Source organism: Syngnathus scovelli, chromosome 1 (genome assembly GCF_024217435.2).
Source record: "Syngnathus scovelli strain Florida chromosome 1, RoL_Ssco_1.2, whole genome shotgun sequence".
In the NCBI taxonomy this organism is placed as follows: domain Eukaryota; kingdom Metazoa; phylum Chordata; class Actinopteri; order Syngnathiformes; family Syngnathidae; genus Syngnathus; species Syngnathus scovelli.
Window position 1 is genome coordinate 24,085,551 of NC_090847.1, and position 27,918 is coordinate 24,113,468.

At 48.3% G+C, this 27,918-nt stretch overlaps 5 protein-coding genes across 8 annotated transcripts; 3 read left to right on the top strand and 2 right to left on the bottom strand.

Moving 5' to 3' along the window:
- The first annotated feature begins 245 nt into the window (after window positions 1–245).
- rab1ba (zRAB1B, member RAS oncogene family a) lies at window positions 246–4,105 on the top strand. Its single transcript, XM_049762361.1, has 6 exons — window positions 246–582; window positions 1,497–1,569; window positions 1,641–1,736; window positions 1,820–1,915; window positions 1,995–2,126; window positions 2,438–4,105. Exons 1-6 carry the CDS (start codon window positions 569–571, stop codon window positions 2,630–2,632), a joined length of 606 nt encoding a protein of 201 aa, XP_049618318.1. The 5' UTR covers window positions 246–568; the 3' UTR covers window positions 2,633–4,105.
- Window positions 4,106–4,742: 637 nt separating this feature from the next.
- Window positions 4,743–10,079, bottom strand: peli3 (pellino E3 ubiquitin protein ligase family member 3). Of its 4 annotated transcripts, none has more exons than XM_049762334.2 (7): window positions 9,809–10,079; window positions 7,618–7,815; window positions 7,162–7,291; window positions 6,956–7,057; window positions 6,665–6,877; window positions 5,842–6,030; window positions 4,743–5,642 (listed from the first exon to the last, which is right to left on the bottom strand). In XM_049762334.2, the coding sequence occupies exons 2-7, from the start codon at window positions 7,788–7,790 to the stop codon at window positions 4,965–4,967; spliced, it is 1,485 nt and encodes a 494-aa protein (XP_049618291.1). In that variant the 5' UTR covers window positions 7,791–7,815; window positions 9,809–10,079; the 3' UTR covers window positions 4,743–4,964. The 4 variants fall into 4 exon arrangements, with proteins under 4 accessions (XP_049618291.1, XP_049618288.1, XP_049618309.1 ...); XM_049762331.2 differs by having other exon boundaries at window positions 9,813–10,076; XM_049762352.2 differs by having other exon boundaries at window positions 4,743–5,564; window positions 6,787–6,877; window positions 9,813–10,070.
- Window positions 10,080–10,737: 658 nt separating this feature from the next.
- On the top strand, window positions 10,738–13,954 carry rce1a (Ras converting CAAX endopeptidase 1a). Its single transcript, XM_049728642.2, has 8 exons — window positions 10,738–11,158; window positions 11,453–11,555; window positions 11,625–11,708; window positions 11,848–11,926; window positions 11,989–12,156; window positions 12,228–12,299; window positions 12,373–12,435; window positions 12,780–13,954. Exons 1-8 carry the CDS (start codon window positions 11,067–11,069, stop codon window positions 13,013–13,015), a joined length of 897 nt encoding a protein of 298 aa, XP_049584599.1. The 5' UTR covers window positions 10,738–11,066; the 3' UTR covers window positions 13,016–13,954.
- Window positions 13,955–14,108: 154 nt separating this feature from the next.
- cd248a (CD248 molecule, endosialin a) lies at window positions 14,109–21,730 on the top strand. The gene has a single exon (XM_049723452.1). The coding sequence runs from the start codon at window positions 18,798–18,800 to the stop codon at window positions 21,024–21,026; it is 2,229 nt and encodes a 742-aa protein (XP_049579409.1). The 5' UTR covers window positions 14,109–18,797; the 3' UTR covers window positions 21,027–21,730.
- Window positions 21,731–23,081: 1,351 nt separating this feature from the next.
- On the bottom strand, window positions 23,082–26,364 carry sstr1b (somatostatin receptor 1b). The gene is made up of 2 exons (XM_049727422.2): window positions 25,944–26,364; window positions 23,082–25,035 (listed from the first exon to the last, which is right to left on the bottom strand). Exon 2 carries the CDS (start codon window positions 24,987–24,989, stop codon window positions 23,889–23,891), a length of 1,101 nt encoding a protein of 366 aa, XP_049583379.1. The 5' UTR covers window positions 24,990–25,035; window positions 25,944–26,364; the 3' UTR covers window positions 23,082–23,888.
- Window positions 26,365–27,918: the final 1,554 nt, after the last annotated feature.

A 27,918-nucleotide genomic window follows, 5' to 3' on the forward strand; every position in this document is an offset into this window, starting at 1 on the left:
TTTTTTACATTAAAGTGACGAAAGCAATAGTTGTGACATTTTTTAAATTATTTATTTTGGTACGAATTTACTGGCTGGTTTCCATTTAAAACAAAAATATTTTGAGTGACTCTTTTTGGAATCGTGTGTATGGAATTTCGGAAGGGACTTGATTTTATATTGTGATTAACAACCAAACCGTATATGTTCCTCAATAAATGTCTACAAATCGTGGGCCGCTTGGTCTGTAACGACACGTCAACCTACGTCACTTCCGCTCATGCGCGATCAGGCACTTGGGGCTTCGACTGACCAACGGTCGCAGAAAGAAGGAAAAGCGAGTCTAACACCGTCACACTAGCGAGAACTCGTCAAATATCACCGGGCCGCAATCCAACGACGAGGAATGAGCATTATATGATCAAATGGTGACCGAGTAACGGTGACGGGAGCACGAAAAACGTTCATTCGAGTCCCTCGACGACTGAACCTACGAGCCATTTTGCCCGAGTCGGAAGGAAGAAAGAAGGAAAGCAAGGACGGAAGAAAAAAGGAAGTGTCGAGTCTAGGCGGCGACAGCAGTGAGACCATGAATCCCGAATAGTAAGTTTGGACCTGTCGATTCGCTTTCACCTCGTAAGCGGACACGCTCGCTGCTATGCGACTGTCCTACGTCGTTGACGTTAATGTCTCGTTAATTCCATGTTCGTTTGACGTCGGCGCTGGCCGACTGGGCGTTTCATCCGGAAGTGTCAGATGACTACCTCGCGAGGATTTGACGCCACAACTAGAACGAAACGCAACACACGTACAACCCAAGTGTTTTCTAAACCGCATTGAATCTAAGCCAATAATTTACATCGAGGAAAAATGTCTGGAAAAAAAAAAAAAAAACTATAAATCTTGACTTAATGAAGGTCCAGTTTCAACTGATGTACACTGATGTGAAAATTTGACCCATTAGCTTCCGTTTCGATTATTGTGCTTTATAAAATACAACCGCTGTACAGGTACACACAAGTTCGTTGGCCCGTCTGCCACCTAGTGGCAGAGTATGGCATTGTTTGCCTGTCACTATACGTCGCTGTCACCGATAGGCAATGAGAAATTAAGTTGGTTAGTTTATTGCCTCATCAGTCATACTTGTCTGCAAAATGAATGAACAGGTGACTTCAACAAAACTTGACTTGTCCATAATAAGCCCGGTGGAGGAAGGTGAGCCGACTGTAGCGGTCGGATAGATGATACTGCAAGTGGCAGATGTTTGATGCCTGAGCAACCAGCCTGAAATGAAACAGAGACACACACCCGCTCTTGTCACCGAATTCCTCCGCGTGCATGTAAATGCCACACTTGTTCTCTGGTTTCTTCACAACGAACATTGCTCATCGCTAACATTGTCATTTGTTTCGCTGTTTAATTTTATCGTTGGCCATGAATGATCATAAAATGTCGATGTTGGTAGCCGCGTTGCTAATGAACGCATGGAGATGACTGGTGTGTTTTGCTCCTTCCAGCGACTATCTGTTCAAGCTTCTGCTTATTGGGGACTCCGGAGTTGGCAAATCCTGCCTTTTGCTCCGCTTTGCCGTGAGTGCCGCACCTGTGTCACCAGCCGGGCAAACAGCGTTCTTCTAATCTTATCTTTGCGTTCCTTGCAGGATGACACCTACACGGAGAGTTACATCAGCACCATTGGGGTGGACTTTAAGATCCGAACCATCGAGTTGGATGGCAAGACCATCAAACTGCAGATTGTGAGTACGCAAGCATGCACGCACCCGCCAACATCGACAAGCGGCCTAATTAGCGTGTTAACGTGTCCCGTACCTCTTATCAGTGGGACACGGCGGGCCAGGAGAGGTTTCGCACCATCACCTCCAGCTACTACCGCGGCGCGCATGGCATCATCGTAGTGTACGACGTGACAGACCAGGTAGGTGATCAGTGAGACTTTGTCTGGTGCCCTCTGGTGGTCTATGAAGTACAAACTTGAGGCGTGACGACCGTCACAGGAGTCTTACAGTAACGTCAAGCAGTGGCTCCAGGAAATCGACCGATATGCCAGCGAAAATGTCAACAAGCTTCTGGTGGGCAACAAGTGTGACCTGACCACAAAGAAAGTGGTGGACTACACAACTGCCAAGGTGGGTCCGCAGCCACACGTTGCACTCTTCTCTTTATTGGCTCACACGCACGACAAAGGGTGTTTTGACTTTTCCTTCACTTTCCTTGATATGTAAAATTTCCCCCGAAAACAATGACAGCTGATTTTAAAGAAAGTATTTCTGTGTGCCATTGCTGCATTTTTGTTGAAAACTGTTACTTATTTAAAACTAAAAACAAAACGACGTGTTTGAAAGCAGAGTACCACAGTCCAGTTCAAATAAGTGATGGAAACAGAGTCGAGACCCGCTGGGAATGTTGTCGCCAACGTTTGCTACTCTCCCTCCGGCAGGAGTTTGCCGACTCTTTGTCCATCCCCTTCCTGGAGACGAGCGCCAAGAACGCCACCAACGTGGAACAGGCTTTCATGACCATGGCGGCGGAGATCAAGAAGCGCATGGGCCCCGGGGCCACGGCGGGCGGTGACAGGCCCAATCTGAAAATCGAGAGCACCCCCGTCAGGCAGTCGGGGGGAGGCTGCTGTTAAAGGGGGGCCCAAACTCCCGCCTAATTCCCCACCTTCACCACTCTCTCTGGTGTCAATTGATTCCCACCCCCCTGTGCTTTCCTCTGTGTGCCTCCATCCGTCATCTCCATCTGACCTGGACCGGCCACATTGTTTTGCTAGATGATTATTTTGGATTGCCCCCGGCATCCTCACACAAGGTTGGTTGGGGGGGGGGGGCTGGTTTGTTCACTTTGCAAAGTCCACTTGGTCCTTGTCTGTTGCTTCTACGGTTATCCCACATTTAGCACGCCTTTTTTTTGTTTTTTTTCAATGCAATTTGACGACACTCCCACACCCTTTTTCTTTTTTTCTGCCCCTTCGCCATCTTATCAGCCCAAATCTGCTTAGTGCACAGGTGCAAGCATCTGGCCTCTTTTGTCCTGTCCTCTCCGCAACGAGCGCATGCAAACATTTGCGCTCCTGCTGGAGAGGAAAGATTTGCTTGGGCATGTATCAACCCAATCCAAGGCCGCGTGAATTTGTTTCCATCCAGAACCAGGTGGTGGCTCGGCTCTTTGCACTACGAGGGCAAAACAAATTGCTGTCGGTGGGGTCTTCCCATTTGCGATAATCTTCCGTGTGTCTTTGGGGTCCTTCGATTCCACTTTGGTTTCTCGCGTGAGCCGCCGTGCCAGGCTCAGGATGATGTCGCTGAAGTTGAGACATGTTGTCCAACTGAAACTGCTCTTTACTCTTGTCTGTTAGTTGTTTATTTGAGTGCGCTCTAGTATTGATAATGTTGGCTTATGACCAAGGACCTTGAAAAGTTGTGACTACATAGCAAAAAAAGTCTCATTTGTCTTTCCTCTGGCGTTGACGTGCAGTGCCGAACAGAAGCTCGACTTGTAGGCTCGCTGATGCTTTTGAAGCGTAAGGACGTTTCTGGGACGGACTGGTCTTGGTTTTCCGGACTAGGTATGATCTCTCGACTCGTCTGCAAATGAGTAGAGCAGCGGCTTCTGTTTGAGGACATTGGCGAGGAAGAGCATAAATGTGAATTCTTTTTTGGGTGGGTTAATGTTGTAATGGAGCAGGACTGAGTCAAAACATTCCTGACCTATTTGGACAATTGTCACACGGGTGTCATTCCAGCAGATGCCGGACATTTAGTGGATGTTGTGCTTTGATGACTGCTTAACTTGTTTCGACTTGCTCTTCTACTGATTTTAACGTTTTCATTGATTATTTACGCAAACTTTGATTCCGTAGTTGTACACGTGTCTCAAAGCAGGTAACGTCCACGGCTTTTGTACACATCTTCATGGACTTGTTTAAAAACAGAAAACAAGAAAAAAAAACAAGTACATGCGCACACAAATCTGGCACCTGTCAGTCACTTTTTTGTTTTGCTTGTTCACTTGGTGCTGTCTACTGCTGATTTTTGACAATGTTTGTCTGTACATATTATAAATAACTATATAATAAAATGATGAAAAAGCTCAACAATAGAAATTGTCTTTTTGTAGAAATGGTCCTGTTTTTTTGTTTTGTTTTTTAACACCAGATCTGCTATTGCCACAGCAACCCTGTTTTCTTTATTTCTATCCATTTTTATAGTTGGACCCATTGAATCATAGTTACTTGCTTTTTTTTAATCTGTTGAATCTTTAGTTTGATTTGTGATCCCACAAGTCATCTTGTTTTCACTTAAAGGTCATTTGACCATTACGCAAGTTTGCAATTGACACTAACTCCCACCCAGTTGGCCTTGGATGTACTAAGTAGGGATGTTCAAACGACCTTTAACCTCCTATGTGTAAAATTTCCTGACTAAAAAATGTAAATTAAGGCTTTTATTTCTAAAGCAAATGATTCAAACTGCAATAATTTAATGCCAACTGCTACTGAGGAGATTTACTTACTAGCTTTTGTTTACTTGATGTATCACTGGACAACTATTGATACATTCAAATGAGCCTGGTAGTTATTTTCTCTTATTTCCTCTCTTGTTCTTCTGCTGACCTTGAGTTATTTTTAGCATGGTGGGGCGTGTGGGATACAGCTTGAAGTTGTGCGGCATAATCAGCACCTACCTTACAAAACTTGACATCATCTGGTGATGTTTGTGACACACAAATCAGTGTCACACTCATGTCCACATAATTTATTTACAAATTTTGCAAACACACACACACACAATGTACCACGTGGTCCCTCAGTCTGGCTTTCACGTGTTAAAAAGGAATTGCATTTGTTTGTTTTTATTGTTGGAACGAATGAATTGTTTTTGATTTCAAAGGTGATTCGGGGATATGAGCGTGGTGACGGAGCAAACCAAAGTGATGTGTCCAGATGCGGCGTCATGATGGCTTCAGTCGACGGGGCCTTGGAAGATGAGTTTAATGTGTCCCCGCTCTCCCGTCAACCAGGTCCCGCAGAAGGGGCAGGCGGCGTGGAAGGCGTGCGTGCCGTGCGGCAGCGGGATCTGACTCCATCCCGCCGCTGTCTTTTGGGAGCAAACGTGGCCGCAGGGGCAGAAAGCATGGGTGGGCGCTCCGGCGTCCAGATACAAGCCCCCCTCGCAGCCCAGCCACAGCGGCACGTAGGGTCCCACCCGCCTGCACATGGGGCACTCCCTCTCGCCCGTGGGGGCCGGGGCCGTGCCCCCTGGCCCAGCGGGGCTTTTCTCCTTGCGGTAGCCCCAGTTGTGGTAGCCGTGCACGTGGCCGCAGTTGACGTACACCCAGGGCTGTTTCTTGTCCACGATTTCGCGCTGGGCCAGGCTGGGGAAGGCCAGGGTGTTGAAGCCCACGGGGCACTGCGGCCGAGCGGCGTTCAGCCCCTGGCGCAGGGACTCCAGCTGCTTGAGGGTGGGTGTGCGGCGCAGGCCGCTGGGAGTCCGCCACAGCAGCGTAGCCCCGCACAGGTCGATCAGGGAGCCGTCCTGGAGGGTGTTGGACTCGTTGTCCACCTGCGTCGGGGAAAGATCAGCGAGTTGAAAGCCGTCGGTTGTCCAAATCCTGCTGGTCCGCGCTCGTAAGACAAACTGCTACGTGATGATAAAAGCAACACAGTGGAAAATAAAAACGTCTTATAAATCCGACACATTGTTGTTAACCACCTTGCCAAATCTGAAGGATTCGATAGTTCCTATATTGTCAAGTATATCAAACAAGCCCTGACCAGCTTGTAGCTCCGCCCCTGCTTATGACACTCTCCTAACGCCACACATTGCCATCAACCCGTACCAATTTTCCCCTCTGCTGTGCCGATCGGGTCTCCCTCAGCGCAAAGACATTGCCGCAGACGGAAATTTCCCTCCAGACGCCCGGAGCCGGCTCGGATACAAAGTCGCCGGCCGGGTGCATGACCAGCACGCCGTTGGTGGTCAGTCCATCCATCAAGCCGTCCGACGTCCTCCACTTGGCGGCGCGTTCCTGCCGAGAGGTGGAGGAAAACATGTACGTCAAGGTGAGGAGGAAACATGGGAAGGGAAGATGGTGGAGGTGGATGACAGGTGGGTGCCCTTGTATTTAGTCCTGTGCTGTAGTGACTCATGCCGAAAGGTTCACCCACGCCTGAGAATAAACTCATTCAAATGAGCTCTCAATCAAAGCAAAACATTTTGTGCACAAATTGCAGGGACCAGAGCCATGTCATGGTTGGCGCAGAATTGAAAGGCGCGGCTCGTCTGGGTGCGTGTGTTCGTGCGAGGGGCCTCTGATGAATTTTGCATAGATTGATGTCATGCTGACTTGAGAAAGCTATTATTAGATCAGTGCCGCTGTCACGTGTCACCCTTTCAACAAATGGATGAAGCCTCTTTTTGTTGACTAGTTCTAGCTACCAAACTGTTCCTTGGCGTAAGGTTGACTGCCAAACTTCGGATCGCGAGTCAAACCCCCCAAAAAATCCATTAAGCGACGGCTCGTAACTGGAGAAATTTCCAAGTGAGTCGAGCGCGTGCTGATTTCGACATGAGATAGCAGCCGTTTGTACAGGCACAGTTGGCTCGCCATCAATCTTCATCAATGAGTTGCAATCACACGACCATGAGAATGCCTCACTCACCCCCAAGAAGATGTTTTTGGAGGAGTCAAAGCCGGCGGCGTATATGCGGGCCGTGTAGGGGGCGTTGCGCTCGCACATGATGCGGCAGGCGTAACGGGAGATGGTGCTCTGCGCCGACTGACCTGCGCCCCCCTCCCCGCCGGCGCAGCCGCCGCCCCCGCCGGATGTGTCCGTCACCACAAAGTCGATCATGCTCTCCGTGGAGCGGCCGATCTGGCGGGAAACAAATGCGACGAGTCACTCAGATTTGTCGGACGCTCCCGTCACGCGTTGCGTGCTTGTCACACTCACCTGGAACATGTCGGTGTTTGTGTCATGCGTGTACTCCACAATGACCGAGTGGCTACGAGAGAGCGTGTATGAGATGCTGTGCTGGCTTTTGTTGCTGAGTGCCTGCCAGAGAAAATAACAAGCGTCCAGCATCGTGCTCAAGCCAAGGCAACTTCAATCTCCCCGCTTTGGTCAAAGCAAAACGCTCCGGGTGTTGTGTTAGTTACCTTGGACACAAGAGGTGTTGAGATGTTGTGGATGACATCAGGTTTGACCCCATTGGCTTTTGGTCTCTTATAAAGGGCCAGGCGACTCCTCCTGCGACCTTTGTCTCCGCTGGCCAGCGAGCCATTGTGCCTGCAAAAGATCGCACAAACTATCAAGTCCCAAACCTTTTTTCAAGTTCCAAATTTCCATCCTGTGTCCACCATGACATCACTGCAAAAAGGGCTATGATGCGTAATGGACCTCTGGAGTTTTGGTTAAACAAATAGCTCTGACCCGAGGAGTTCTCCAGAGGTCAATCTCGGGGGCCCCTATTGTTGAATTTGTACAATGCAAGTTGAAAACAATTTTATCTGGCTAAACTCCGAAAAAGCTGGAATCATTGTCTCATTTGGATGCGCTCTAAACAAGCGAACCTCATCAGCGACAAACCGTAATCACAAATTTGGGCGTCTCACCCCAAGACGATGAGCTCGCCGTACGTGACGGTCTCCCTGTCATCGGGAAAGACTTCGTCCGGAAGCTGAGAGCTGGAGCCCAAAGGGGGCGAGGGCTGGCTCTTGTTGCAGGATGGGCGCAGCTCCAGCGACGGGGGGGGACACAGTGCCTCGGAGCTACCCTCCAAAACCATGCCCACTGGCCACCACCGGGGACTGCTGCTGGGGAGGAGGGGCACACAGTTAGCACCTCAGCGTCTCTTCTGCCGTGCACAGCACCTCCACTCAGAAGCATGACGAGCCACAAACAGACGGTCGACACTTTATCCTCCTTGTAAGCCGATCAGACAGTCATCGCGATTTCCTGTTCAACAGTAAGGCGACCACGTCGAAATGTGACCATGAACGCAACTACGGGTGACCTCTTATTATGTTCGATTGGATGAAGAAGAGCTGAGAAGATCTTCACCGTCAGAGGACGGCCAGTCGGAGGCCATTTTATTAGCCTGCCTGGAAATTGGAGGGGTGGGGGGGCAAAGGAGGAGCCCGGACAAGAACGCATCCAAGCCTTCCTTCGTGACGCTGACATGCTGCTATTCCCACGATGGTTGCACAAATGCCATCTGCTCGTGGGGGGAGAGGAGGGATGGAAGGCGGCAAAAGGTGATTGCGCGTTTCCCCACAAAAACACCAAAGGAAAGGGAGAAGCGTGAGGGAGACGAGGCGCGAGCTCGGCCTTGCAAGGCTTTCCTCGTGTGCGTACGACGGCAACAGCCAGGGTGATGGATGGCCACGCTTTTTTCTAATCAAGCCACTGTCGTGTCTCGGGGGTGGGAAAGGGAGGATGAAATAGACAAGACAAAGGAAGAGGAGAGCCACTCAGAAAGTCCTCTTTTGTTAAAGCCATCCCAAATACAAAGCAAGCCGTGGAAATTTACTCTGCAACCAGGTGACAAACGACGTGACATAGTACTTCTCCTGACCTTGAATGGAAATAGAAAACGCGTTTGCATTTCATAGCATCAAGCGTGCATGTGTGTCTGTTGCACATTATGTAAGATGAAGACTGCTACGTGCCTCCCACACAATTCTCGTTTCTCTGGAAAGCTCCGAAATTCAGCATTTCTCGCACCGCTGACTAGCAGGATGAAAAGCCGCCAGGCCTGAAGAAACAAACTTTGGGTAATAAAAAATGGATGCCAGACAAGTAAAAGGTCAAAGGTCATCAAGTACGTAAGAGGACTTGGAAATGTCCGCATTGGCTGGAACCTCGGTCAAAGCTAGCTGCTGTTTATTTCTCTTGTTGAACTTTCAGGGCCGAGCTGACGAGAAGAACATCCAAACGTTTGTCGTCACAAAGTTTTCATCACACGAGAAGCATCCCTGGTGTTGCCGTGGTGATCAGGATCCTCCTTTGTGACTAAAGACAGTCTTCTCCTTTATTTTCAGGCTTTGTCGTGCCACTCCTTGCTGAAGTTTGCACAGAAAAGCGCAACCAAAGAGACTTGCACGCAAACTATGTTGACTTAAGAACAGCCCTCACTGGCTTAAATGCAAAAAGCAAAGACAGCATTTCCCTTCTTTTCACTGGGGACGGATCGTTTGAGATACAAATTTGGGTTTCTGGTGAAGCCAAGGAATACATACAACTCGTATCTCAAGGTGCCAAGAACCACATTTTCCGCCCTTCGTGTCAGCAGTGTGGTCCTGAGCATTGACAGGAGCAGCATCAGCCGTTTTGAGCACATTTGATCCTCAAGACCAAGCCCACAAAACGTCCTCCTCGTCATTCTCAAAAGATGATGATAAGGGGGAGGAGGAGAGGGATGGAGTCACTTGATCAATAGGCCATTAAACGCCTGTGACGACGACAAGGGCGTCCAGTGAGCTTTTTGTCTTCACAAGTCTTCTACGACTGACTGGCTTAACATGTGCAGACGCTTCCTTTGTTTTTGTACACGCGGCCTGCCACGCACGCACGCGCACGCTGGGGATTCCGTTTCCAAAAAACATCAGCACGCGCGCGCGCGCGCATCCATACACCCCCACCCAAAAGAGCAGCTGCAATTCCGGATGCGACAAGACATGAATGCGACGTTAATGTCGGGCACAAATGGAGCCGATGACAGCCAGGCCGCCGCTGAGCTGCCATTTGCTTTCGCGGACGCCCTCTGCCACAGTGGCACAAAAACAAACGCGTCAAACGACTCACGTACGCGCTGAGCTTTTCCAACGGGAATCGCAAAACGCTTTGGAATTCCTCCTTGTGAATTGGGGCTCCTGACAGTCCACGTCAGTCCCGCCTAGAGGGAAGAAGGGACGTGAGGATCAAGAGCCCCTCGCTCGCTCGCTCGCTCGTTCGCCCACTCACTCTCTCCTCTCCTGGAGAGATGGGGAAATTGGTGTTGCGTTCAAAGAAGTCGGTAAATTCCTATCTATAAATACGCGGCCGAAAGCTTGTTTATCTTCGCGTGCTTGAGCCTAACCCAGCGGTCATCGGGCAGTAGGCGGGGGACACCCTAAACCGATTTCCAACCAATCACAGGGCACACAGACGAACAACCATCCGTACTCGCATTCACAGTGCTCAATCAGCCGACCATGCATGTTTTTGGGAAGTGAGAGGAAACCCAAGTGCCTGCAGAAGAAAACTCACGCAGGCACGGGGAGAACCTGCAAACTCCACACGGGGAGGGCTAGAGGTGGAATCGAACCGGCACCCTCCTAACTGTGATGCGGACGAGCTAATCAGTGCTCCACTGATCCACCTCTAGTTAAGTCATGTTGAATAAAACCAATAAAACGAAAATCAATATATTTGTCAATTTTCTGAACTCAGGGCGCGGGCGTTATTATTTATTATTATTATTATCATTATTACTATTACGATTATTATTATTATTATTATTATTATTATTATTATTATTATTATTATTATTATTATTATTATTATTATTATTATTATTATACAGTATAACTTACGTCAAAGTATTTTTTTTGGGGAAGTAGCATGATACCAAAATTGTTTGGGGTGTTTTTTAAATTCCTCACAGCTCTACATAATTTCATTTGATCAGAATTTCTCACTCAGCCGTCCATTTCCGGAAGATTGTGCTGCGCAGTTATGGCCAGCAGGTGGCAGTGCTGTCAACTGCCCAAAAGCAAAGAGGAAGCAGACCGATGACGGTATCGACCAGCGTCCGAGAAAGTAGCCGTTTAGCTAATAACGTCAACTAATGTGCCGAAAAGGTCGTACGCACTATTTTCGTATCCTCTTCGTTGTTTAGTTGATCGAGTTGAATCTTCTATTTGGTCTCACAGCTATTTTTTGCGTTGATACATATCCGATTTTTATTCAGACACGAAAGCCGCCCGATCGTAGTTGGAGGAAAACATGTCCTGTTCAGATTGAAATGGAAAAACATCAGATACAGGACACATCGGGGGGGAGATCGTAATTGACTTGCAGTATGAACATAGCCGTAGTGTCGGTGTTGTCCTGTCTGCTGCTCGCCTGCTCTTACGTTGGAAGTTTGTACGTGTGGAGGAGTGAGCTGCCCAGGTAAGTCGTTAGATGGTGTGAGTGTGTTGACTTCCCAAATGATGTCCGAACAGTACACTAAAATAGCCAGTAGTAGAAAGTACTTCTCCAAACCACGATGCCTTTTTGTAATGTTTAATTATGCCGATATTTCGCGTCACTTTAGCCTTAACTCAATTAGAATCGCACGTACTGCGATTTTTTAAATGAATGTTGTTTTGTCCAAACTGCTGTAGCACTTTCTTCCTTCCGCTAGGGATCAAAAGTGTGTGTGTTTTTGCTTGTTTGTTTATTTATTTTTTTATTTATTGTCAGGGACCACCCGACTGTCATCAAGCGGCGGTTCACCAGCGTGTTAATCGTCTCAGGCGCGTCGCCTCTTTTTGTGTGGGCATGGAGGGAATTCACAGGCATCAGGGTAAGTGGGTTGAAGATGGAGAGTTATTGTGGCTTGGTCCAGTTCTATCACTTTGCGTGTGTATCTCAGATGGGGCCATCACTTCTGGCGATCATGGGGATCCGCTTTGAAGGCTTTGTCCCTGCTGTCATCTTTCCTCTACTGCTGACCATGGTAAGATGGCACAAGTCCAAACGTCAAAGCGTGTTAAGATGGGATTTCCATTTTGGGACTCCACTAAGGTGAAAGCCAGGTGTTATAGAAGTTAAAATGAAATAAAAGTATACCTAAAAATAACTCAAATGTACTGTAGGTCCTCTTTCTGGGCCCCCTGACGCAGTTGGCTATGGACTGTCCCTGGAGCCTCGTGGACGGCATCCGGGTGGCCCTCGGTGAGTTGGCGCGTGTGACTTTTTGCTGGGAACGTTGACATGTTGACAATTCCGTCTCGCAGACCCGTACTTCTGGGTGGTGTGCTTCAGTGACATGCGCTGGTTGAGGAACCAGGTGGTGGCTCCGTTAACAGAAGAGCTGGTGTTCAGGGCCTGCATGCTGCCCATGTTGGTGCCCTGCTTTGGCCCGGCTCTCGCCATCCTTACGTGCCCGCTCTTCTTTGGAGTGGGTGAGTTGAGCCGAGAAGAGAGCAAAAAAGTCCTCTTTACTTTACGATGACGCGTTGTTGTTGTCTTGCAGCTCACTTCCATCACGTGATTGAGCTGCTGCGTTTTCGGCAGGGGACGCTGTCAGGAATCTTCCTTTCAGCAGGCGAGTCATATTCTGCCCATCCTCTGACACACGACAATGCTAATCTTATAACCATTGTCTCGTCCAACCGCAGTGTTCCAGTTTTCCTACACAGCCGTGTTTGGGGCCTACACAGCCTTCGTCTTGATGAGAACAGGTAAGAAATGTTCAGTACTGTCACCCCGCGCAGATACACAGCGGTGAAAACCCCCGAAAACTAATAAGATCAATAACTCAGTAGCTCACAAAAGAGAACATTGCACGTGAGTAACAAAGAAGGGAGCAATAAAAGTAGAAAAGTGAGAAATGAATAACAAGAACAATAAGTAATAATTGAAGGTCGATTATTATTTTATGAATAAGAATTAGTAGCAGAAGACGACAAAATGAAGTGGATTAAATAAACGAGGCGGCGTCTCTGTTTTTTCATCTTCGCAAGGATGTTGTGTGTGCGCGACGGTTGTGAGTTTCCATCCACTCGTGCGTCTCCCTTGTTTCCAGGTCACCTGGTGGGTCCGGTACTCTGCCACTCCTTCTGTAACTACATGGGTTTCCCCGCCATCAGTGCGGCTCTGGAGCACCCCCATCGTCACACTGTCCTTTCGTCTTACCTGTTGGGGGTCCTCCTCTTCTTCCTTTTCCTCTTCCCCTTCACCGACCCGTCCTACTATGTCCCCCCCACACCGCTGTGCACCTTGGCCTCTTCCTCCAGCAGCCTCTGCCTCGCCTCGTCTTGATCCTGGCCTGTTTCTCTCCCTCCCTCTGTCCGTCTGTCCGTCCGTCCGTCCGTCTGTCTGTCTGTCCTCTACCTTACTCCAAGATGAAGACAATACAGAGCTCAGGTCTGCAATACTGCAATGGCGACCACTACTTTGTTTACATTCACAATCATCCCCAATAGGGAACATCAGCGGTGCTTTTGGCAGCAAGAACTTTAAGAAAGAAAGAAAAAGCGCAAAACACTCTATAAGCTAAACTTGTACTGTGAAGACAACATTGACTGATTGAGCAATAGAAAATCATGAGCATTTTATTTCCTGAGTAAAGGTGGTGGTGAGTGTTTGCTGTTGTGGTCTTTGTGTGAGGCTAACACTAGAAGGCATCAGAGAGCGTTCCATTTTTTGTTGTTGTTTTTTTCCGGTCCATTACAGAGAAACACTATTCATCAAGAGCTGTGTTGCAGCTGCTGGCTGATTTATGGTACAGTTTGAAGAGGCTTTTCTGTGCCAAGATAAACATTTGCTGGAAATAAAATTAGATAGTCCAACCTTTCCCCCTAAGTGGCACCTGTCGCACATCATTATGCCACCTCCTAAAACGCCGTCACTCGATTTCCCCTCTGTCCTTGGCTTCCTTTTGACTTGTACTTCACTGTCACCGACCACTTTTGTATAAATGATCAGGTAGGAAAGACAAACACTGAAATGTGATTTTTGCTTGCTTCGGGTGTGATGTAAAGCGTGACAGCAGAGGAATCTATTTTTGCAAAGCTTGAGCAGCTCTCGTATTTTTCTAGAGGCAATAGAGACATTTCAAATGTGCTCATCAACAATGAGTCCAGGTTGTCTTTTTTTCCCTTGTGATGAGTGCAGGGAATGTGAATGGATCTCTTTGACATAAATAATCCTTATCTGTAAAAAAAAGTTTGTAAATAAATTTTATACATGTCGTCATGATTTTTTTCCCCACCGATTACATCTCTTATCTGAAAAGATAGCTTCACGGCTGGTCTTAATTCATGTCAATTTGAAGCGCTTGCTATTTTCTACCTTTGTTACATGAGGGGGTCACATTTTCCGCATTGTTTACTTAATCTCGGTCCCCTCAGTTGGCTCGCTTGACATGCGAGGCCGAGCTAGTGCATTTGCAAATCTATCTAGCCTGAGCTCCATTGTGTTGCGTCATTGTTGCGACTGAGTGGAAAAAACATGTGACAACATAAATATAATTGTGCCAATGTTTTTCCTCACTTTGTGTTATTGCTTTGCGTAGCCGTTCGCTCTTGTCATGCTCCAGATGGACCACTCCAAAGCAATCAATCAAACGCGGAATGTGGGGACCTCATAATTGTCTTGCGTGTTTCTCGGCCGATATTAGATGTAAAAAGCTGAAACTGGGCAGAAAAAAAAAAAAAAAAAAAGTCTGTTTTACATCTCCTCGGGCTTTTTCGCGTTGAGTTGGAAGATTGAGTTAATTTCCTCCTGATTGTTGTTGCTTCCTAAAAAAACCATAGCGCTGCTTGCTGGGTTAGCATTAGCTAAAAGGCCTACAAAGGCATTTTGGCCTCACGTGGGGCTGACTTGAGGAGTCGACCCTGGGGATGCGGGGGTGTACTTTCAAAAGTGTCTAAACAAAGAAGAAAAAAAACTTTCCAGACAGCCAGTCACTGCTTTATTTTGGCAATATGCTTTTATAGCAGCCTGGACTGCAATGAATAGTTGACGACGAAGGGTCCTTGCCCTTTGACCTATCGGTGACGCGACATCCCTAAAAGAAAAAAAAAGCAGGTTTTTATTGCGCGTGAAAGCGTCATCTGTCGTCATGGAATTTTGTCAACCTCAAGTGCAGCTTGTTCCCACAAAACTGGAGCATCTGTCAATGTTAGGAGAAGAGTACTCAGCTCCTCTTTGTTGTCCATTTTGTCCCCTCGTATGAAAATCATCAATGTCAGCCAGCTTCTTTCCCACTTGTTTGTGCTCTCGCACCGTTATCATGAACGATCCCGCATATTTTGAAACACTCGAGCTTTGCTGGAGACGTGATGAGAATGTGGACGATTGAAACGACCGCACTTGAGAGCTTTCCAGCTTCACAAGTTACCAGTGGAGAAAGCAGCTGCAGGTCACTTTGGAATACAACTGCAAGGAATGCTGGCCACAAAGTCAGCAGTGTTGATCTTCCCTCTGGGGGGGCAACAACGCAATTCTTGAGGTACTTGAGCTGGTTGTTGATTTTATTACGTTAGGGCATAAAGGTTCTCGGGTAAATGGCTGCAAATTTACATTTGGGTGCCCTTGTTGCGGGTATTTTTAGAGCTTAAGTTGACTGGAACTGGAAGGGATTGGGGGAGGGGGCTCTCCTTGCTGCTATAAATACAATGATGCTGAGAAAAGGCAGCAAGTCCCTCACTGACATAGACATACAAATACAGACATATATGGCACTAGCCCTGCAGACACCCTCCTTCCTTACCTCCCTCCCTCCCTCCTTTTGACCTCCACTTCCTGTTGTGTTTCGGGGAAAGGCCCATTTAGAGCGTGAGAATGTTTTGGGGTCAATCAGCCTTAGCCCAGTGGTATTTGAAGTACTGGGAATGCTTGTGTACGTATAAGAATAAGGAGGTTTGCGCCATCAAGGGCACTGATGTTGTTGATTCCCAAGCGCTGTTTCTTGCTGATTGACGTGTTGGAGTTGCATCCCAATTTGTGTATCCTCTGCCACGAAATGAAATTCTAGCTAGCTTGCCTTGATGCTCTCACGCTGGTCACTCCATCGTCATTCCAGCTCATCTTCTACCATCACGCCTTTCAAACAAATAACATTTCCCGGAAAGCGTCTGGAGGGAAATTTTCAGGGATCCCGGCTCAGCTCCGCCGGACAGTTTGATGTTGGCCGACAAGAACAATTCCCCCCCCCCCGGGCGTTAGCTTTAGCACAATAAACATTTCCCAGAGTTCTCCCACAGCCGAGCTGGCTGGCGTCCAGTCCGTCCTCCCACGATGCCTGCCGCTCCCCCGCCACATTTTCTTCCACCCCTCCATTACCTTGCATGGATGCTTATCGCTCCGGTACGCTTAATAAGGCACGTTAAGTGCTACAAGCGGCTAACGGACCCTGTAATCTTCCACAACGCCTGACTATGATGTGAATGACAACATTAGTCATAGTCTGTTGCCATGGCGACAGCACACCTCTGCTTATGTGAGTTCCCCCCCCCCCCCCATCAAGTCTCACCTTAAGCTTGTATATTGGGCTCAAAGGTATTTGCAGTCAGTTAGTGTAACTGGTGACCTCTTCTACGTCCATTGGAGCTGTTGGACTATTTTGCTTGCTGATGCTTATGGTCGCCGCTGGCCATCGACTCAAGATGTGACTCTCTATTTTCCCCAGCTCACGTTTTATCAGGTGTCAGTTTTGACCTTTTCGATTGCGTTTGCCTCTAATGAAGGCTCAAGTGTTTTTGCATTTAGATACAAATCCAGGTGTTGTTGTCCATCTGGAGTGACCATTAGAAGTGAAATTCAACACCGGCTGCTTTTTCCTCCCCACGTGTCTCAGGAAACTTGGCGAGGGAAAAGGGTTCACTTTTTGTTGCGACGTCTGCATCTCGCATCTGCTCTGCCTCACTTGGACTTTTGAAATGTTTGTTATTTCTGGGGTTCACCCGACTTCATCACCTTCTCCGCTCCTATGGTAGCAGCAGGCGGCTTGTGACCATGGACAGTGTCGAGTAGCACCTAAACGTCTCCTCGCGGTGCTGTTGACACCTCGCATTCTCACATACTTGGACTTCAGTTACAATCATAGCACAGCGACGACGACTTCAGCTTATCTTGCACTGCTGATTTCCTTTATGAATCTACGCTATACACTCCCAAGACAATCGAGAAAATGCCGAGATGATCTTTTTGTGTGTATTTGAAACATATGGTGGGCTGATTAGCCTTAAGCATGTAAAAAGGAATTTCCTGCTGAGCCAAAATGAGGAGACTGCGGGAGGAATTAACAAGGAGCGGAAGACTGTTGAAGTCGAAGGGGGTGGGGGGGGCACTCCGAGCGTTTCAATCGCAGAATAGAAACATCACATGGGCAGAGAGTCGGAATTTGAGGACATTCAGCCACTTGTGACTCACTCGGGGAGTGCTGGACTCGTGGGAAACGTTCCAGACGTCCTCACAGGGATCAGCCACCTTCCAAGTGTGATGGTTGAAGAATTTCAAGCTTTGTTGCCGATTCTTGAACGGATGCACGCAGAATTAGGTGAATCTGGCAATCTGAATCAAACGTGACCAACGGTCTTGTCGGACTCTGTTTGATTGTAGACTGAATAGTCGATTCTAAATTCATTTTATTCTTTAAGCCAGCCTGAGAGTATAAAAATAAGATGGAGTTGGATGATTGTAGCACTTAGCCTGGCTAGCTTCAGCTATACTGATCAGTGTTGGTCTTCCAATATTTACTATATCCGACAGATTGGTGGCAAGGAACATAAATTGATGAATTGAGTTTTACTCAACCGCAAAAAAAGTTTGTTCAATGGCTGCTAATTTTTATCCTTAAAGCGCCTTGGGATTGTGTCGGCGGGAAGTGTTAATCACTGAGCTGCTTTTTCCCTGCCAAATATTCTCGTTGTGTTGTCTGCGCGTGAATAGCAGCTCTTGTCTTGCAGTCATTCCAACCTACTTGGTGCTTGTCCCGTGGTTGCCAGCTGCTTTTCCTTCGAAAATAGCCAAATCACTGAATGCAGATGATTGCTTTTCCGGGGAACAAAAAAATAAAATAAAATCTGATCAGCTGAATGTTATTTGGCTATTTTTATTCAACACTCAGCTCAGTTGTTGCCTCGTCTCGCTCTACACATGCATTGGAACTGGACTCCAACTCGCGTTCTAAACAGCCAATCATTTCTTATTCTGCAGACTCACAGGACGAAACGTTTTTGTCCCCTGCTACCTCATTCCTTTCACACAAAAGTACGTACCTCACCTCACCTCCCCCACCCCCATCCACCTCGGTCTCCATTTCAGCACTGAGTGGTTGTTTTCATAGCAATACCAGAGGCCCTTCTTCCTCCACGCCACTGACCTTGACAACTTTTCCTACTTCCCCATCACCAACAGGGAGATTTATTAGCTGGAATTGTTGTTCTTGATCTTTTTTTTTGTTTTTTTTTTCTGCGAGAAACTGTATCTTCTTTCTGGCTGAGTGCAAATGTGCTTCTAGACCAGGAAAGCAGATGTGTGCGATCAGGAAGATAGTCTCCCTCCCGTCCTCTGATCCTTTCCGTTTCGAGATGCATTGGCCAGTGATTCGATAATGGAAGATTAATGATTGAATTAGGAAAACAAAAGTCTATTGATGAAATCTTGCAGCAAGCAGGAAAGGGACAATCTTGAAGTTGATAAAGCCAGGTGTCCTCCTTTAGCTCCTTTGTGTGTGTGTTTTGGGGGTGTAAATGGCAGCGTATCAAACTACATCCATGATCAAGATTTATGAAAACCATATGACACAGTCTTCACTTTAGCCCCCCCATTCTGACATACATCACCGCCAGAGCCCCTCCCCCTCCTCCCACATCTTCCAAAAACACTTTTGTTTCCTCCTCTCCTTCTCCTCTCTTCTCTTCTCCCTCCCTCCCCTTCCTGCGCACTGCGTGTGTTTGACTGCGGGGAGTTCAGATGTGTTCCTGTCGGGCAGCGTGAGGAGCGTTTCCCATAAGAAAAAGTTCAAATGACGGAAGAAAACTTGAACTAGGCTACGATCGGCAGCTAGGAAAGGAATACCGTGTGCTGAAAAAGGATGGGCTCTCTGGTGAGCGGTTCTGTGTCCCCCCTCTTGACCTCCCTGCTGGCCTTCCTTTTCTGGGGCTTTTCCTGCGTCTGGACCGAGGACTTGATGGAGCGAGACGCGCTGTGCAATGCGGACGGCTGCCTGGTGGTCTACTTCCAACGAAAGACCTTCTTGGACTCGTGGAGGGCCTGCAAGGAGAAGGGTGGCAACTTGGCCACCTTAAAACGCGAGGTGGATGCCGCCGCTGTCCATGCTCTCTTCACCACTGTGGACTTGCGACGGTCGCGCACCAAGGTCCAAGTTTGGATCGGCCTGCAGCGGCAACCTCGCCAGTGCACGGCCACCCGACCTCTTCGGGGTTTCTCCTGGACTACTGGTGACCAAGAAACAGAATACACAAACTGGCAGAGAGAGTACTCGCACGCCATGTGCTCAGTGCCACGCTGCGTCGTCATGGGGTACAACACTCAGGACCTCAGCGAGAACTTGAAGTGGCTGGACGGGTCCTGTTCGGTGCCCGTGGATGGTTATCTGTGTCACTATGGCTACAAAGGAATGTGCCCCGCCTTGTGGAGCGAGGGCTCGGGCAACGCCTTCTACGCCACACCGTTTGGCCTTCTGAGCACCCTTCTGACCCACGTGCCCTTGGGCTCGGTGGCAACCGTGCCCTGCGAGAAGGAGCAGCAATCGGTAATGTGTCTCTCAAGGGAAGACGGTTCAGTGGGGTGGTCCAGAGGTCCCCCTCTCTGTTCCGGTCCTCCGGCGTCTCACGACTGGTGCCGGCAGAATAACGGCGGTTGCGAGCATTTCTGCAAGCAAGCTGGCGCGCACTCGTACTGCGAGTGCGCCGAGGGCTATCAACTGGAAGACGACGGTCAAAGCTGCGTGCTGTCCGATGCTTGCCAAGAGGCCAACTGCCAGTTTGAGTGCCTGCCTCTTTCCGAGGGCTACCGCTGCGCCTGTCCCGATGGCTACATGCTGGCTCCGGATGAGCACGGCTGTTTGGACGTGGATGAGTGTCTCCAGAGTCCCTGCGAGCACGCTTGCGCCAACTCCCCCGGGAGCTTTGAATGTCACTGTCAGCGGGGTTACCGCCTCAACGACGAGGGCGCCTGCCAGGATCTGGACGAATGCCTAAGCGATCCGTGCGAACAGACCTGTGAGAACACTGACGGCTCTTTCCTTTGCCTCTGCCACTTTGGGTTCTCACCGCAACCCGAGGACCGCAGTCGGTGTCAAGACACCGACGAGTGCCAGATCCCGGGAACCTGCGAGCAAATGTGTGTCAACTACGAGGGCGGCTTCGAGTGCTATTGTGAGGAAGGCTACCAACTTGTCCCGTCCGACTCGTCTTCGTGTCAGAAGATAGCCGACCGATCGGCCGTCACGCCGTCCTTTCCTTGGCTTACGCCCCAGCCTGCACCCGTGTGGGATCCCTTGGACTACGACTGGCCACCACAGCCCGGTCAGACCGATTGGGACCCAGAGGGGGATCGGACACTTGACTGGCTGACTGACCCTCCCAAAGTTTGGGGTTCGGATGTAATTTGGGTGACCAGCGCACCACAGGAGGACATGTTTCATCCCGCACCAGAGACACACGAGGAAGATGTTGGTGACCACACTGACCTTTTGCCAACCACCGTCATAACCACACCTGCACCCACCACTATTTCCAGCACCTCTCTTTACTCTTATGAAGATGAGGAGCCGGAAGAAGAAGAGGAGACCACTCCTTCCCCCTTGTCTTCTACCTCTACAATCTCAGAAGGCGCTTGGAATTGGTGGCCGGGGTTCTCAACTGTGCTCCAGAACCGAGGAAATCCAGAGGATAAAGTCACAGCGTCTGACATGCTGACTGATTCCAGCCACCGCAATCCATCGGAGAAAGAAAAACAGACCCCGGAGGAAGAAAAGCAGGTCGAGCACGACGTCGCAACCACCTCCAAAGATGCGCCCACCTGGGTCATCCCCTCTCAGCAGCCCACAATCAAACATTCCAATTCAGTCCAGGAGGGCCAGGGGTCGACTCGGAGCAGCACCTGGCTGTTGGTGGGCCTCTTGGTGCCCATCTGCATCTTCGTTGTGTTAATGGCGGTTCTGGCTGTCGTCTATTGTACCCGCTGCGCTGTGCGGTCCCGGAGCAAGACAGACACAGACTGTTACCACTGGATCTCCGGCGCTCACGATAAGCAGGGCGCTGCTGGACCGTTGGCAGGAGTCAAGAGCCAAGTCTAGGTCGAGAGCACCGAAAATGGCTTTGCATAAAAAAAACAGAGGAAGAAATCGTGGTTAAAGCCGATTGGCATTGTTGAATATTGTGCAGGTGAGAGACACTGAAAACGTTTTTGTCTGTGTTGTTGCTTTGCCTGTAAGTTGCCGTCACTGATCACTTGATTCTAACACACACACACACACACACACACACACACACACACACACACACATTTCACGGCTCAAGTCCTTTAGTTTAGTGGCAAAAACCTCCATTGTAAATTCTTCAATCTTGTCATGGATCATTTTAGCCTCGACACCATGGGCTTTGAAATGCAGAGGAATGTACAGAATGTTTACGGCCATTTTTTCATCCACGTGTAGGAAAAAAAAAAAAAGAAAGAAACGTTTGTGGTGCAGATGTTTGAATGTTGGATGGGTGTTTCTTTGTTTTAACCTTGACTTGGTATAAATTCATCAGAACCCGCCCCTTGGCTCCAGCTCATTTCTTGGAGTCCGGATTGTTGAATCACATCCAGCTGTTTGAAAGCAAAAGACAATCACAAATGCGTACATTACAAACAAATGTATTGAAATTTGCATGGTTTTTTTTTCTCTCTCCCCCGAATGGCTTCACTTTTTTCCACATGAACCAATAACATCTGTTGTATTCCTTTAATGTGAATGGGAAGGGGAAAAAAGGTAATAAAAAAATCTTTTTAATTTTATTTTTACAGTCATTAAAATCGTAAGTCCCTGTGTGAACGTTTGACTTTTAAAGTGTATTTTGACAACATTGATGAATGCGTGGCATCTTTGGTGACGACACGACTGCTGCAAATTCCACAAATGCCTTGAACCCGTTGCTGTCAACTGAGCATTGTGCTAATGAAAACCAGTGTCTGGCTTATCTTCTGTCCTGCTTTCTCATCTGATCTTCGCTCATTTTAATGAAGGACATCCTGAATCGCTTGCGTCTTGCTGAAGTTTTTGCTTCTCCATTCATTCACCAGGCCTCGAGCAGAGCAGAAAGAAAACAAAGGCTCCGAATCGAAGAATGAGACAATATGATTGTGCTCATTGTTTACAGTTTAACATCAAGTGCTTTAGCTGGTTTTGTCTGTATCTCAAACATTCTAAATAATTAGGACCCAACTTGACTTAAATGCACTCAGCGTTATTGAGAAAGCTGAAAGACCTAATTTGGTTGATTTATTACTGAGTGTTGCGTGGACGGTGTAGAAGACGGGCCAGATAAACGCCGAGATTTATTTTATGTGTCATATTTGGATTTACTGCTTTAACTGAGCTTCAAAATGAATTTCCTAAACAAAGCTAAGCTATGTTATTACATTTGGTACATTCAGAATTAGACAGCCAGTCATGTGTCATCTTTCATTTTTATTTGCCTACTTGACGAATTGTTGACAAAGTAATGAAGCCCAGCAATGCTTGTGTGGGTGGTCTTTTCACTGGAAGCCTAAATTGAACTTTTTCGGGGGGGGGTATGTATAACTTCATTTCCCAGGACCGCAGTCTGCAGCACTGTGAGGATGAATTTGGCTACACATTGATGACTTTTGCAAGGCTCATGACTTGTAGTATTGTTTGACAGTCATATTGGAAGGGACTCTTGGTACAGGCAAGCCAAAAGCAGGCATTTAGAAGGAGGGCATTGTTGTTTGCTATCTGAATGATGTGTGATTCCGCAGCCGCTGATAGAAAACACATGTGAGATGTTTATGTCCGCAGCCATCCTCCAACCCTGTCGTGACCCGTCGCTGTGTTCCCAGCGGTGCTGATAAAACCGACGTGTGCGAGTGTGGCTGTGTGTGCATCAGGAAGATGGTTGGCTGTAAGGGGGAAAAAAAAGGTCATTGCTTCATCAAGTCTGTTGAATAGCTCTTTTCACATAAAATGATGTGGTGGGCCGTATCTGGCCCCCGGGCCTTGAGTTTGACACCTGTGCTTTAGGCACTACAACTTCTGTTTAGACCTAGAAGCTTGTTCATTTATTCTCGTCTGCGTGTGCGTGCGTGCGTGTGTGTGCCAATGAAAATTTTTTGGACAAGCTTATTTTATTTGCAATAAAGCTGCCACAGCCATCACAGAAACATATATATATATATGTCGACTGTACATCCATACAAAAGTAAACACAAAGTCTATAAAACGTACAAGTAAGCGCAAGTAAGCACCTACGCACAGATAAACAAAATATACCTGTATTCGATATACAAACATACAGGCTAACTGAAACGTATACAAGCTATCAGTCAGTACAATCCACATTCAAATGAATTTAAATGCCATTGATCCATTCCAGCCTCTCCAAAAAACAAAACATTTTTGGGAAAGTTGTTTCCGATAAAGGAAGATAGCACCGTCTCAAACGAAAATGTGTTTTTACCCCTTAATTGAGGTGTTAAACACATTAGCTGTGTCAAACTTAGGTTAGCATTTAGCACGACTCCTCCAGCTTTTCTTGCCATTCCTTTGTAATTGTGAAGCTTGTTAGCGATAGGGCTTATTCACAGCCACGCAAGCGATAATTAATGACTTAGAAGCGACTCTGCAATGTGTTTAGGAGCACTAGTGGTCAGCCGAAGATGCTGCTAGCTAGCTAGTTCGGCGTAGATAGCACAGAGCGTCCCCCGACAAGGTGACAGGTTTTAAGCAACCGTCTGAGTGTTTGTTTTTTTTCTTCTATTTTGCTTTGGCGGTTGTTTTATTTTCACTTTTTGCTGCTCAACGAGTTTGACCCGGGAACTGTGATGCGAAACCCCTGTCAAGAACATGGACGAACAGTTCTCGGATGCTCTCCTGCTAAGTTTGATTTGTTTATTTTGTGTCCATACACACCAGGCTTTCTTTTGGGAAATTTCTTCACACAGCGGTATTGCGCGAGGTATACGTTCCGTTACGAAATACCATATCGGAGGCTGTTAAGTCTTTGGGGAAATCAGGCTGGGCACAGGTGGCCTGTCCCTTGACCACTACAGCGCAGTAGTCCACCTGCTCGGCATCCACGCCGGACTCCAGCCAGCGGAAGCACACGATGCGCTGGAAAGAGCGGCGGAAGTGATCTGACACAAAGCCGTAGAGGATTGGGTTGGCGCTGCTGTTTGCATAGCTGAGTATGACGAAAAGTTGGGTGACCATGGGGTCCGGCGGCCGGTGGAAGACGCTGACCAGTTGGACGACGTAAAAGGGCATCCAACACATGACAAAGACCGCCACCACCAGCAGCACCATGCGGGTGATCCTCTTCTCTGAGCTCCGCCGTTGAAGCCACCCGGCTTTTAGCCCCACTGCTCGCATCCTGGCCACCATCAGGCAGTAGCACAAACATATGGCCCCCACGGGTAGCAGGAATCCCAAAAGAAAAGTATAGACCACAAAAGCTTCGGACCAGGACTCCTCCGGCCACAGAAAGTTGCAGTCCATGGCGCCGTCCTCAGCCGGGACGGTGTCGGCAAAGATGATGATGGGCAGGATGACCACCAGCGACAACCCCCAGATGCAAACGTTGACCAGTTTGGCCACGGTTGGGCGGCGGTAACGCGCCGCCCTAATGGGGTGCACCACGGCCGCGTAGCGATCCACACTCAACACAGTGAGACAGAAGATCGACGTGAACATGTTAATGCCGTCCACGCTCAGCACAAGCCTGCACATGAGCGAGCCGAAGGGCCAGTGACGCACGGCGGCCGACGTGGCAAAGAAGGGCACGCTCAGCATGAACAGCTCGTCAGCGATGGCTAAGTTGAGGATGTAAATGTTGGTAGCTGTCTTCATTTTGGCGTACTTGAGAATGACGTATATGACCATGGCGTTGCCTGTTAGGCCCACGCAGCACACCAGGACGTAGATGGACGGGATGATGATTTTACTGGCGTCTGGATCCGGGTAGTAGTCCTCATAGTCGGCACTCGCGTTAGGCGCCGGGCGCGTCGGCACAATTGCAACGCTCACGTTAAAATCCATGATCGCTAGCCTTGGGGTGGCTCAAATGCTATCGTCGCTAGTCCTCCTGAACAGATAAAAGAAAGGCAGATTAGCAATCACTTTGTAGCCAATTGGATTTCTGTGTGTGTGTGTGTGTGTGTACTGAAAATGTAAAATGTCTGTTATCAGCGCCAAGGGGACTTTCGAGTTGCCTTAACCTGCTTTAATGTACGCAAACTTGCTTTTGAAGTTGCATTAGTGGAAAAATTATGCAGAGCTACGTTTGAGGTGGTGAGAAAGAAAGAGATGCTTTAACGCGGGTCTCCATGATCCTTTTCTACAGAATTAGTAGCCAGGACAGCTCATCCATTACGGGGATGGATGAAAGCACAGATAGCTCATTGTTGTGGTAATGGGGGAACATTCAGGATGGTTTGAGTTATCTTCCGGAGAATGCAATTGAGTGCATTGATGTGGGATTAATGCCTTCACGCCAGTCCCTGTCATGGAACTAATTGGAAGATGCAGTGAATGTCTGTTCCTCTGACCACTGACGGAGCTAGGATTTTTTTTTCTTGGGGGGGGGGGGGGGGGGCTATGGAAATATCAGGGTCTTCACATAACAATGTAAAAGATGTTTTTTACAAGTCTCCAAAAAAAAAACCCTTGAAAACAAAATCTGGAATGACCTAAAATTCACATAGCCGTCCGCAGTGCCCCCCACCCCTAGTACCTCTGTCCAACAATCATGCACATTTTTCAGGTAACACAATCATAGTAGTGTCTATTTGGAGAGCTGGTTTGTCACAGCTGCTGGTGCCGCAATTCCTAGCATCGTGCCCACCCGTCCGAGCATTTGTCACCTGCGCAACCCCACCGAGCAAAGCGCACAGCAATCTTCCGAATGCACGGAACAATCTCGCTCACGACTTTCGGTATCGGCTTGTAGCTTTGCGAGCAAGCGTAGGTCTTTCCTGCGCGGTATTTTCTCACCTCCCGGCTTCTCTGGTCACTGCAATGCTTCCCCCGGTCCACGAGTCGCATCCTTTGACACACTGCTTCGTCCTCTGAGTGTGTCAGTAGCATCGGATCGCTTCATGCCGCCTCTCCTGTCTGTCTGTCTGTGTGTCTGTCTGTGTGTCTGTCTGTGTCTCTGTCTGTGTCTCTCTGTCTCTGTGTCTCTCCCCCGCGCCGCCCCTGGTTGATTTAGCATGCCATCTCAGTCTCCCATCCTCCTTGGCGTCTTTTGGCCAAGCTCCATATATTTCAGCGTCTCATGACTCCACCTATGCCTGTTGCATGAAATGATGCATCTTTGGCCAATGGACACGCTTCGTCACAAAGAAGGTTGAGAGGCCCGAGTGCTTCATTTGTATTCAATCATATTTATATTGTAGTTGAGGTCAAGTCAAAAATGTTTATAGGGCATAATTTGTTCTGTGCGGCCCACTACTCCACAACTGACTATTTGGATTAATACTGCATTTGCGGAATCGTAAGAAAAAACAAATCCACCCGTTATGAGCCATTTGCTGTCGGCTGACATCGCAGGGCTCCGGTAACGACCGATTGGGCTCAGTTTTATCCTGGGTTTGGTCAGGTGACGTTTGCCAGATTTTATTATTTATAGCATCATTATTATTAACTTGGTGATCTCAAGTCCGAAGCGCCACTCCAGCGTTTACAAATGTTGAGCTCGCCAGATCCGAAATGCTCTGGATTCTCGGCATCTCTTTGGTTGTGTTGTGCTTTGATTGACTTGAATGGATGACCCTCACGCGGCTGCTGTGCTTCTTCTTCTTCTTCTTCTTCTTCTTTTGAGGATGATGACGTTTCCCTTTTCACCGGCATTTGTTGTCGAGAACATGGTTTCTCTGGCTCGCATTTCAACGTCACGCTGGAGGGCTTTGCACTTGAGGTGCTGAAAGTGTCAATGGCCGCTGCTCCACGTTCTCCACGGTGTGAGTGCGAGTGTGGCCGGTTGTTAGTCTCTGGGTGCCCTGCGATCGGCTGGCGACCGTTTCCGGGTGTGCCCCGCCTCCTGCCCAACGACCGCTGCGATAGGCTCCAGCACGCCCGCTATCCGCGTGGGAACAAGGAGTAGAGGAGATGGATTCAGATTACAAAGCCAAACGCTTTTACGAGCGTGCACCAAACTATTCCGTGCACACCTTGCAGCTTAAAAATGCCAACTTTGGGGCGCCGGGACTTCTTTGGCCCCCAGGTGACCTTTGGCAGCTGAACGTTACATCTTCGAGACTGAACAGCGTGCGTCCGTTGACTATTTTGACGTCGATCACGTTCTTTGCACCCTGATTCAGACTCCGAGGGTGCAAAGCGAAGCTCCTTTTCGGTGAGCATTTTCACATGCAAAGCTACGCGCGAGTCTTGCGAGCGTTTTCCTGCACCATGACGTGGATTAACCACAGGCTACATCGCAAAATGCACTCATAAGACGACAGATCTGAAAATGTTGACCTGCGCAAATGGCTATGGAGAAACACAGATTTTTCTTTCTTTGTACTCCCATTTCGTATCACTCGAGACCTCTTGATACCATCTGGCAAACCACAAGTGACGTAGTTACATTACAGCCCATGCGGCCATAAAGCCTGTTTTGCGTCGCTAAGACTCTTGGGTCCGTTTGCCGAAACCGAGGAGCTTGCGCTCTGTTGTCAAAAAGGGGCGCCGATTTTCAGGTTTGGGTCATGAGAGCTGAAACGTTCAATGTACAAAAGCAATCGTTTCAGATACTTGTCGAGAAACATTTCAAAGAAAACACAATGTAGCACACGCAGACGGCCGGGGGAATGGTGGCTTTGCCAATTTAAGAACAAAGTCAGCGTCGGTTTGATCGACGAATGCAGGCCGGAACGTTTGATAGAGCAGTCTCAGCTGTGTTTTGGCAATAAAAAAAGTCCCTTCAAATGAATTGAGAAGTGCATGCAGGAAAGTTGGATCCAGAAAT

Bases quoted from the DNA above. Each gene is read 5' to 3' on its own strand.
- rab1ba (XM_049762361.1), top strand. The intron at 1,570-1,640 runs GTGAGTGCCGCA...CGTTCCTTGCAG, and splicing joins GCCTTTTGCTCCGCTTTGCC to GATGACACCTACACGGAGAG. The intron at 1,916-1,994 runs GTAGGTGATCAG...CGACCGTCACAG, and splicing joins TGTACGACGTGACAGACCAG to GAGTCTTACAGTAACGTCAA.
- peli3 (XM_049762334.2), bottom strand. From the start codon at position 7,790: ATGGTTTTGGAGGGTAGCTCCGAGGCACTGTGTCCCCCCCCGTCGCTG. The intron at 7,292-7,617 runs GTGAGACGCCCA...GATCTTTTGCAG, and splicing joins GGCGAGCTCATCGTCTTGGG to GCACAATGGCTCGCTGGCCA. The intron at 6,031-6,664 runs GTGAGTGAGGCA...ACCTCTCGGCAG, and splicing joins CCAAAAACATCTTCTTGGGG to GAACGCGCCGCCAAGTGGAG.
- rce1a (XM_049728642.2), top strand. From the start codon at position 11,067: ATGAACATAGCCGTAGTGTCGGTGTTGTCCTGTCTGCTGCTCGCCTGC. The intron at 11,709-11,847 runs GTAAGATGGCAC...AATGTACTGTAG, and splicing joins TTCCTCTACTGCTGACCATG to GTCCTCTTTCTGGGCCCCCT. The intron at 11,927-11,988 runs GTGAGTTGGCGC...TCCGTCTCGCAG, and splicing joins CGGCATCCGGGTGGCCCTCG to ACCCGTACTTCTGGGTGGTG.
- cd248a (XM_049723452.1), top strand. From the start codon at position 18,798: ATGGGCTCTCTGGTGAGCGGTTCTGTGTCCCCCCTCTTGACCTCCCTG.
- sstr1b (XM_049727422.2), bottom strand. From the start codon at position 24,989: ATGGATTTTAACGTGAGCGTTGCAATTGTGCCGACGCGCCCGGCGCCT.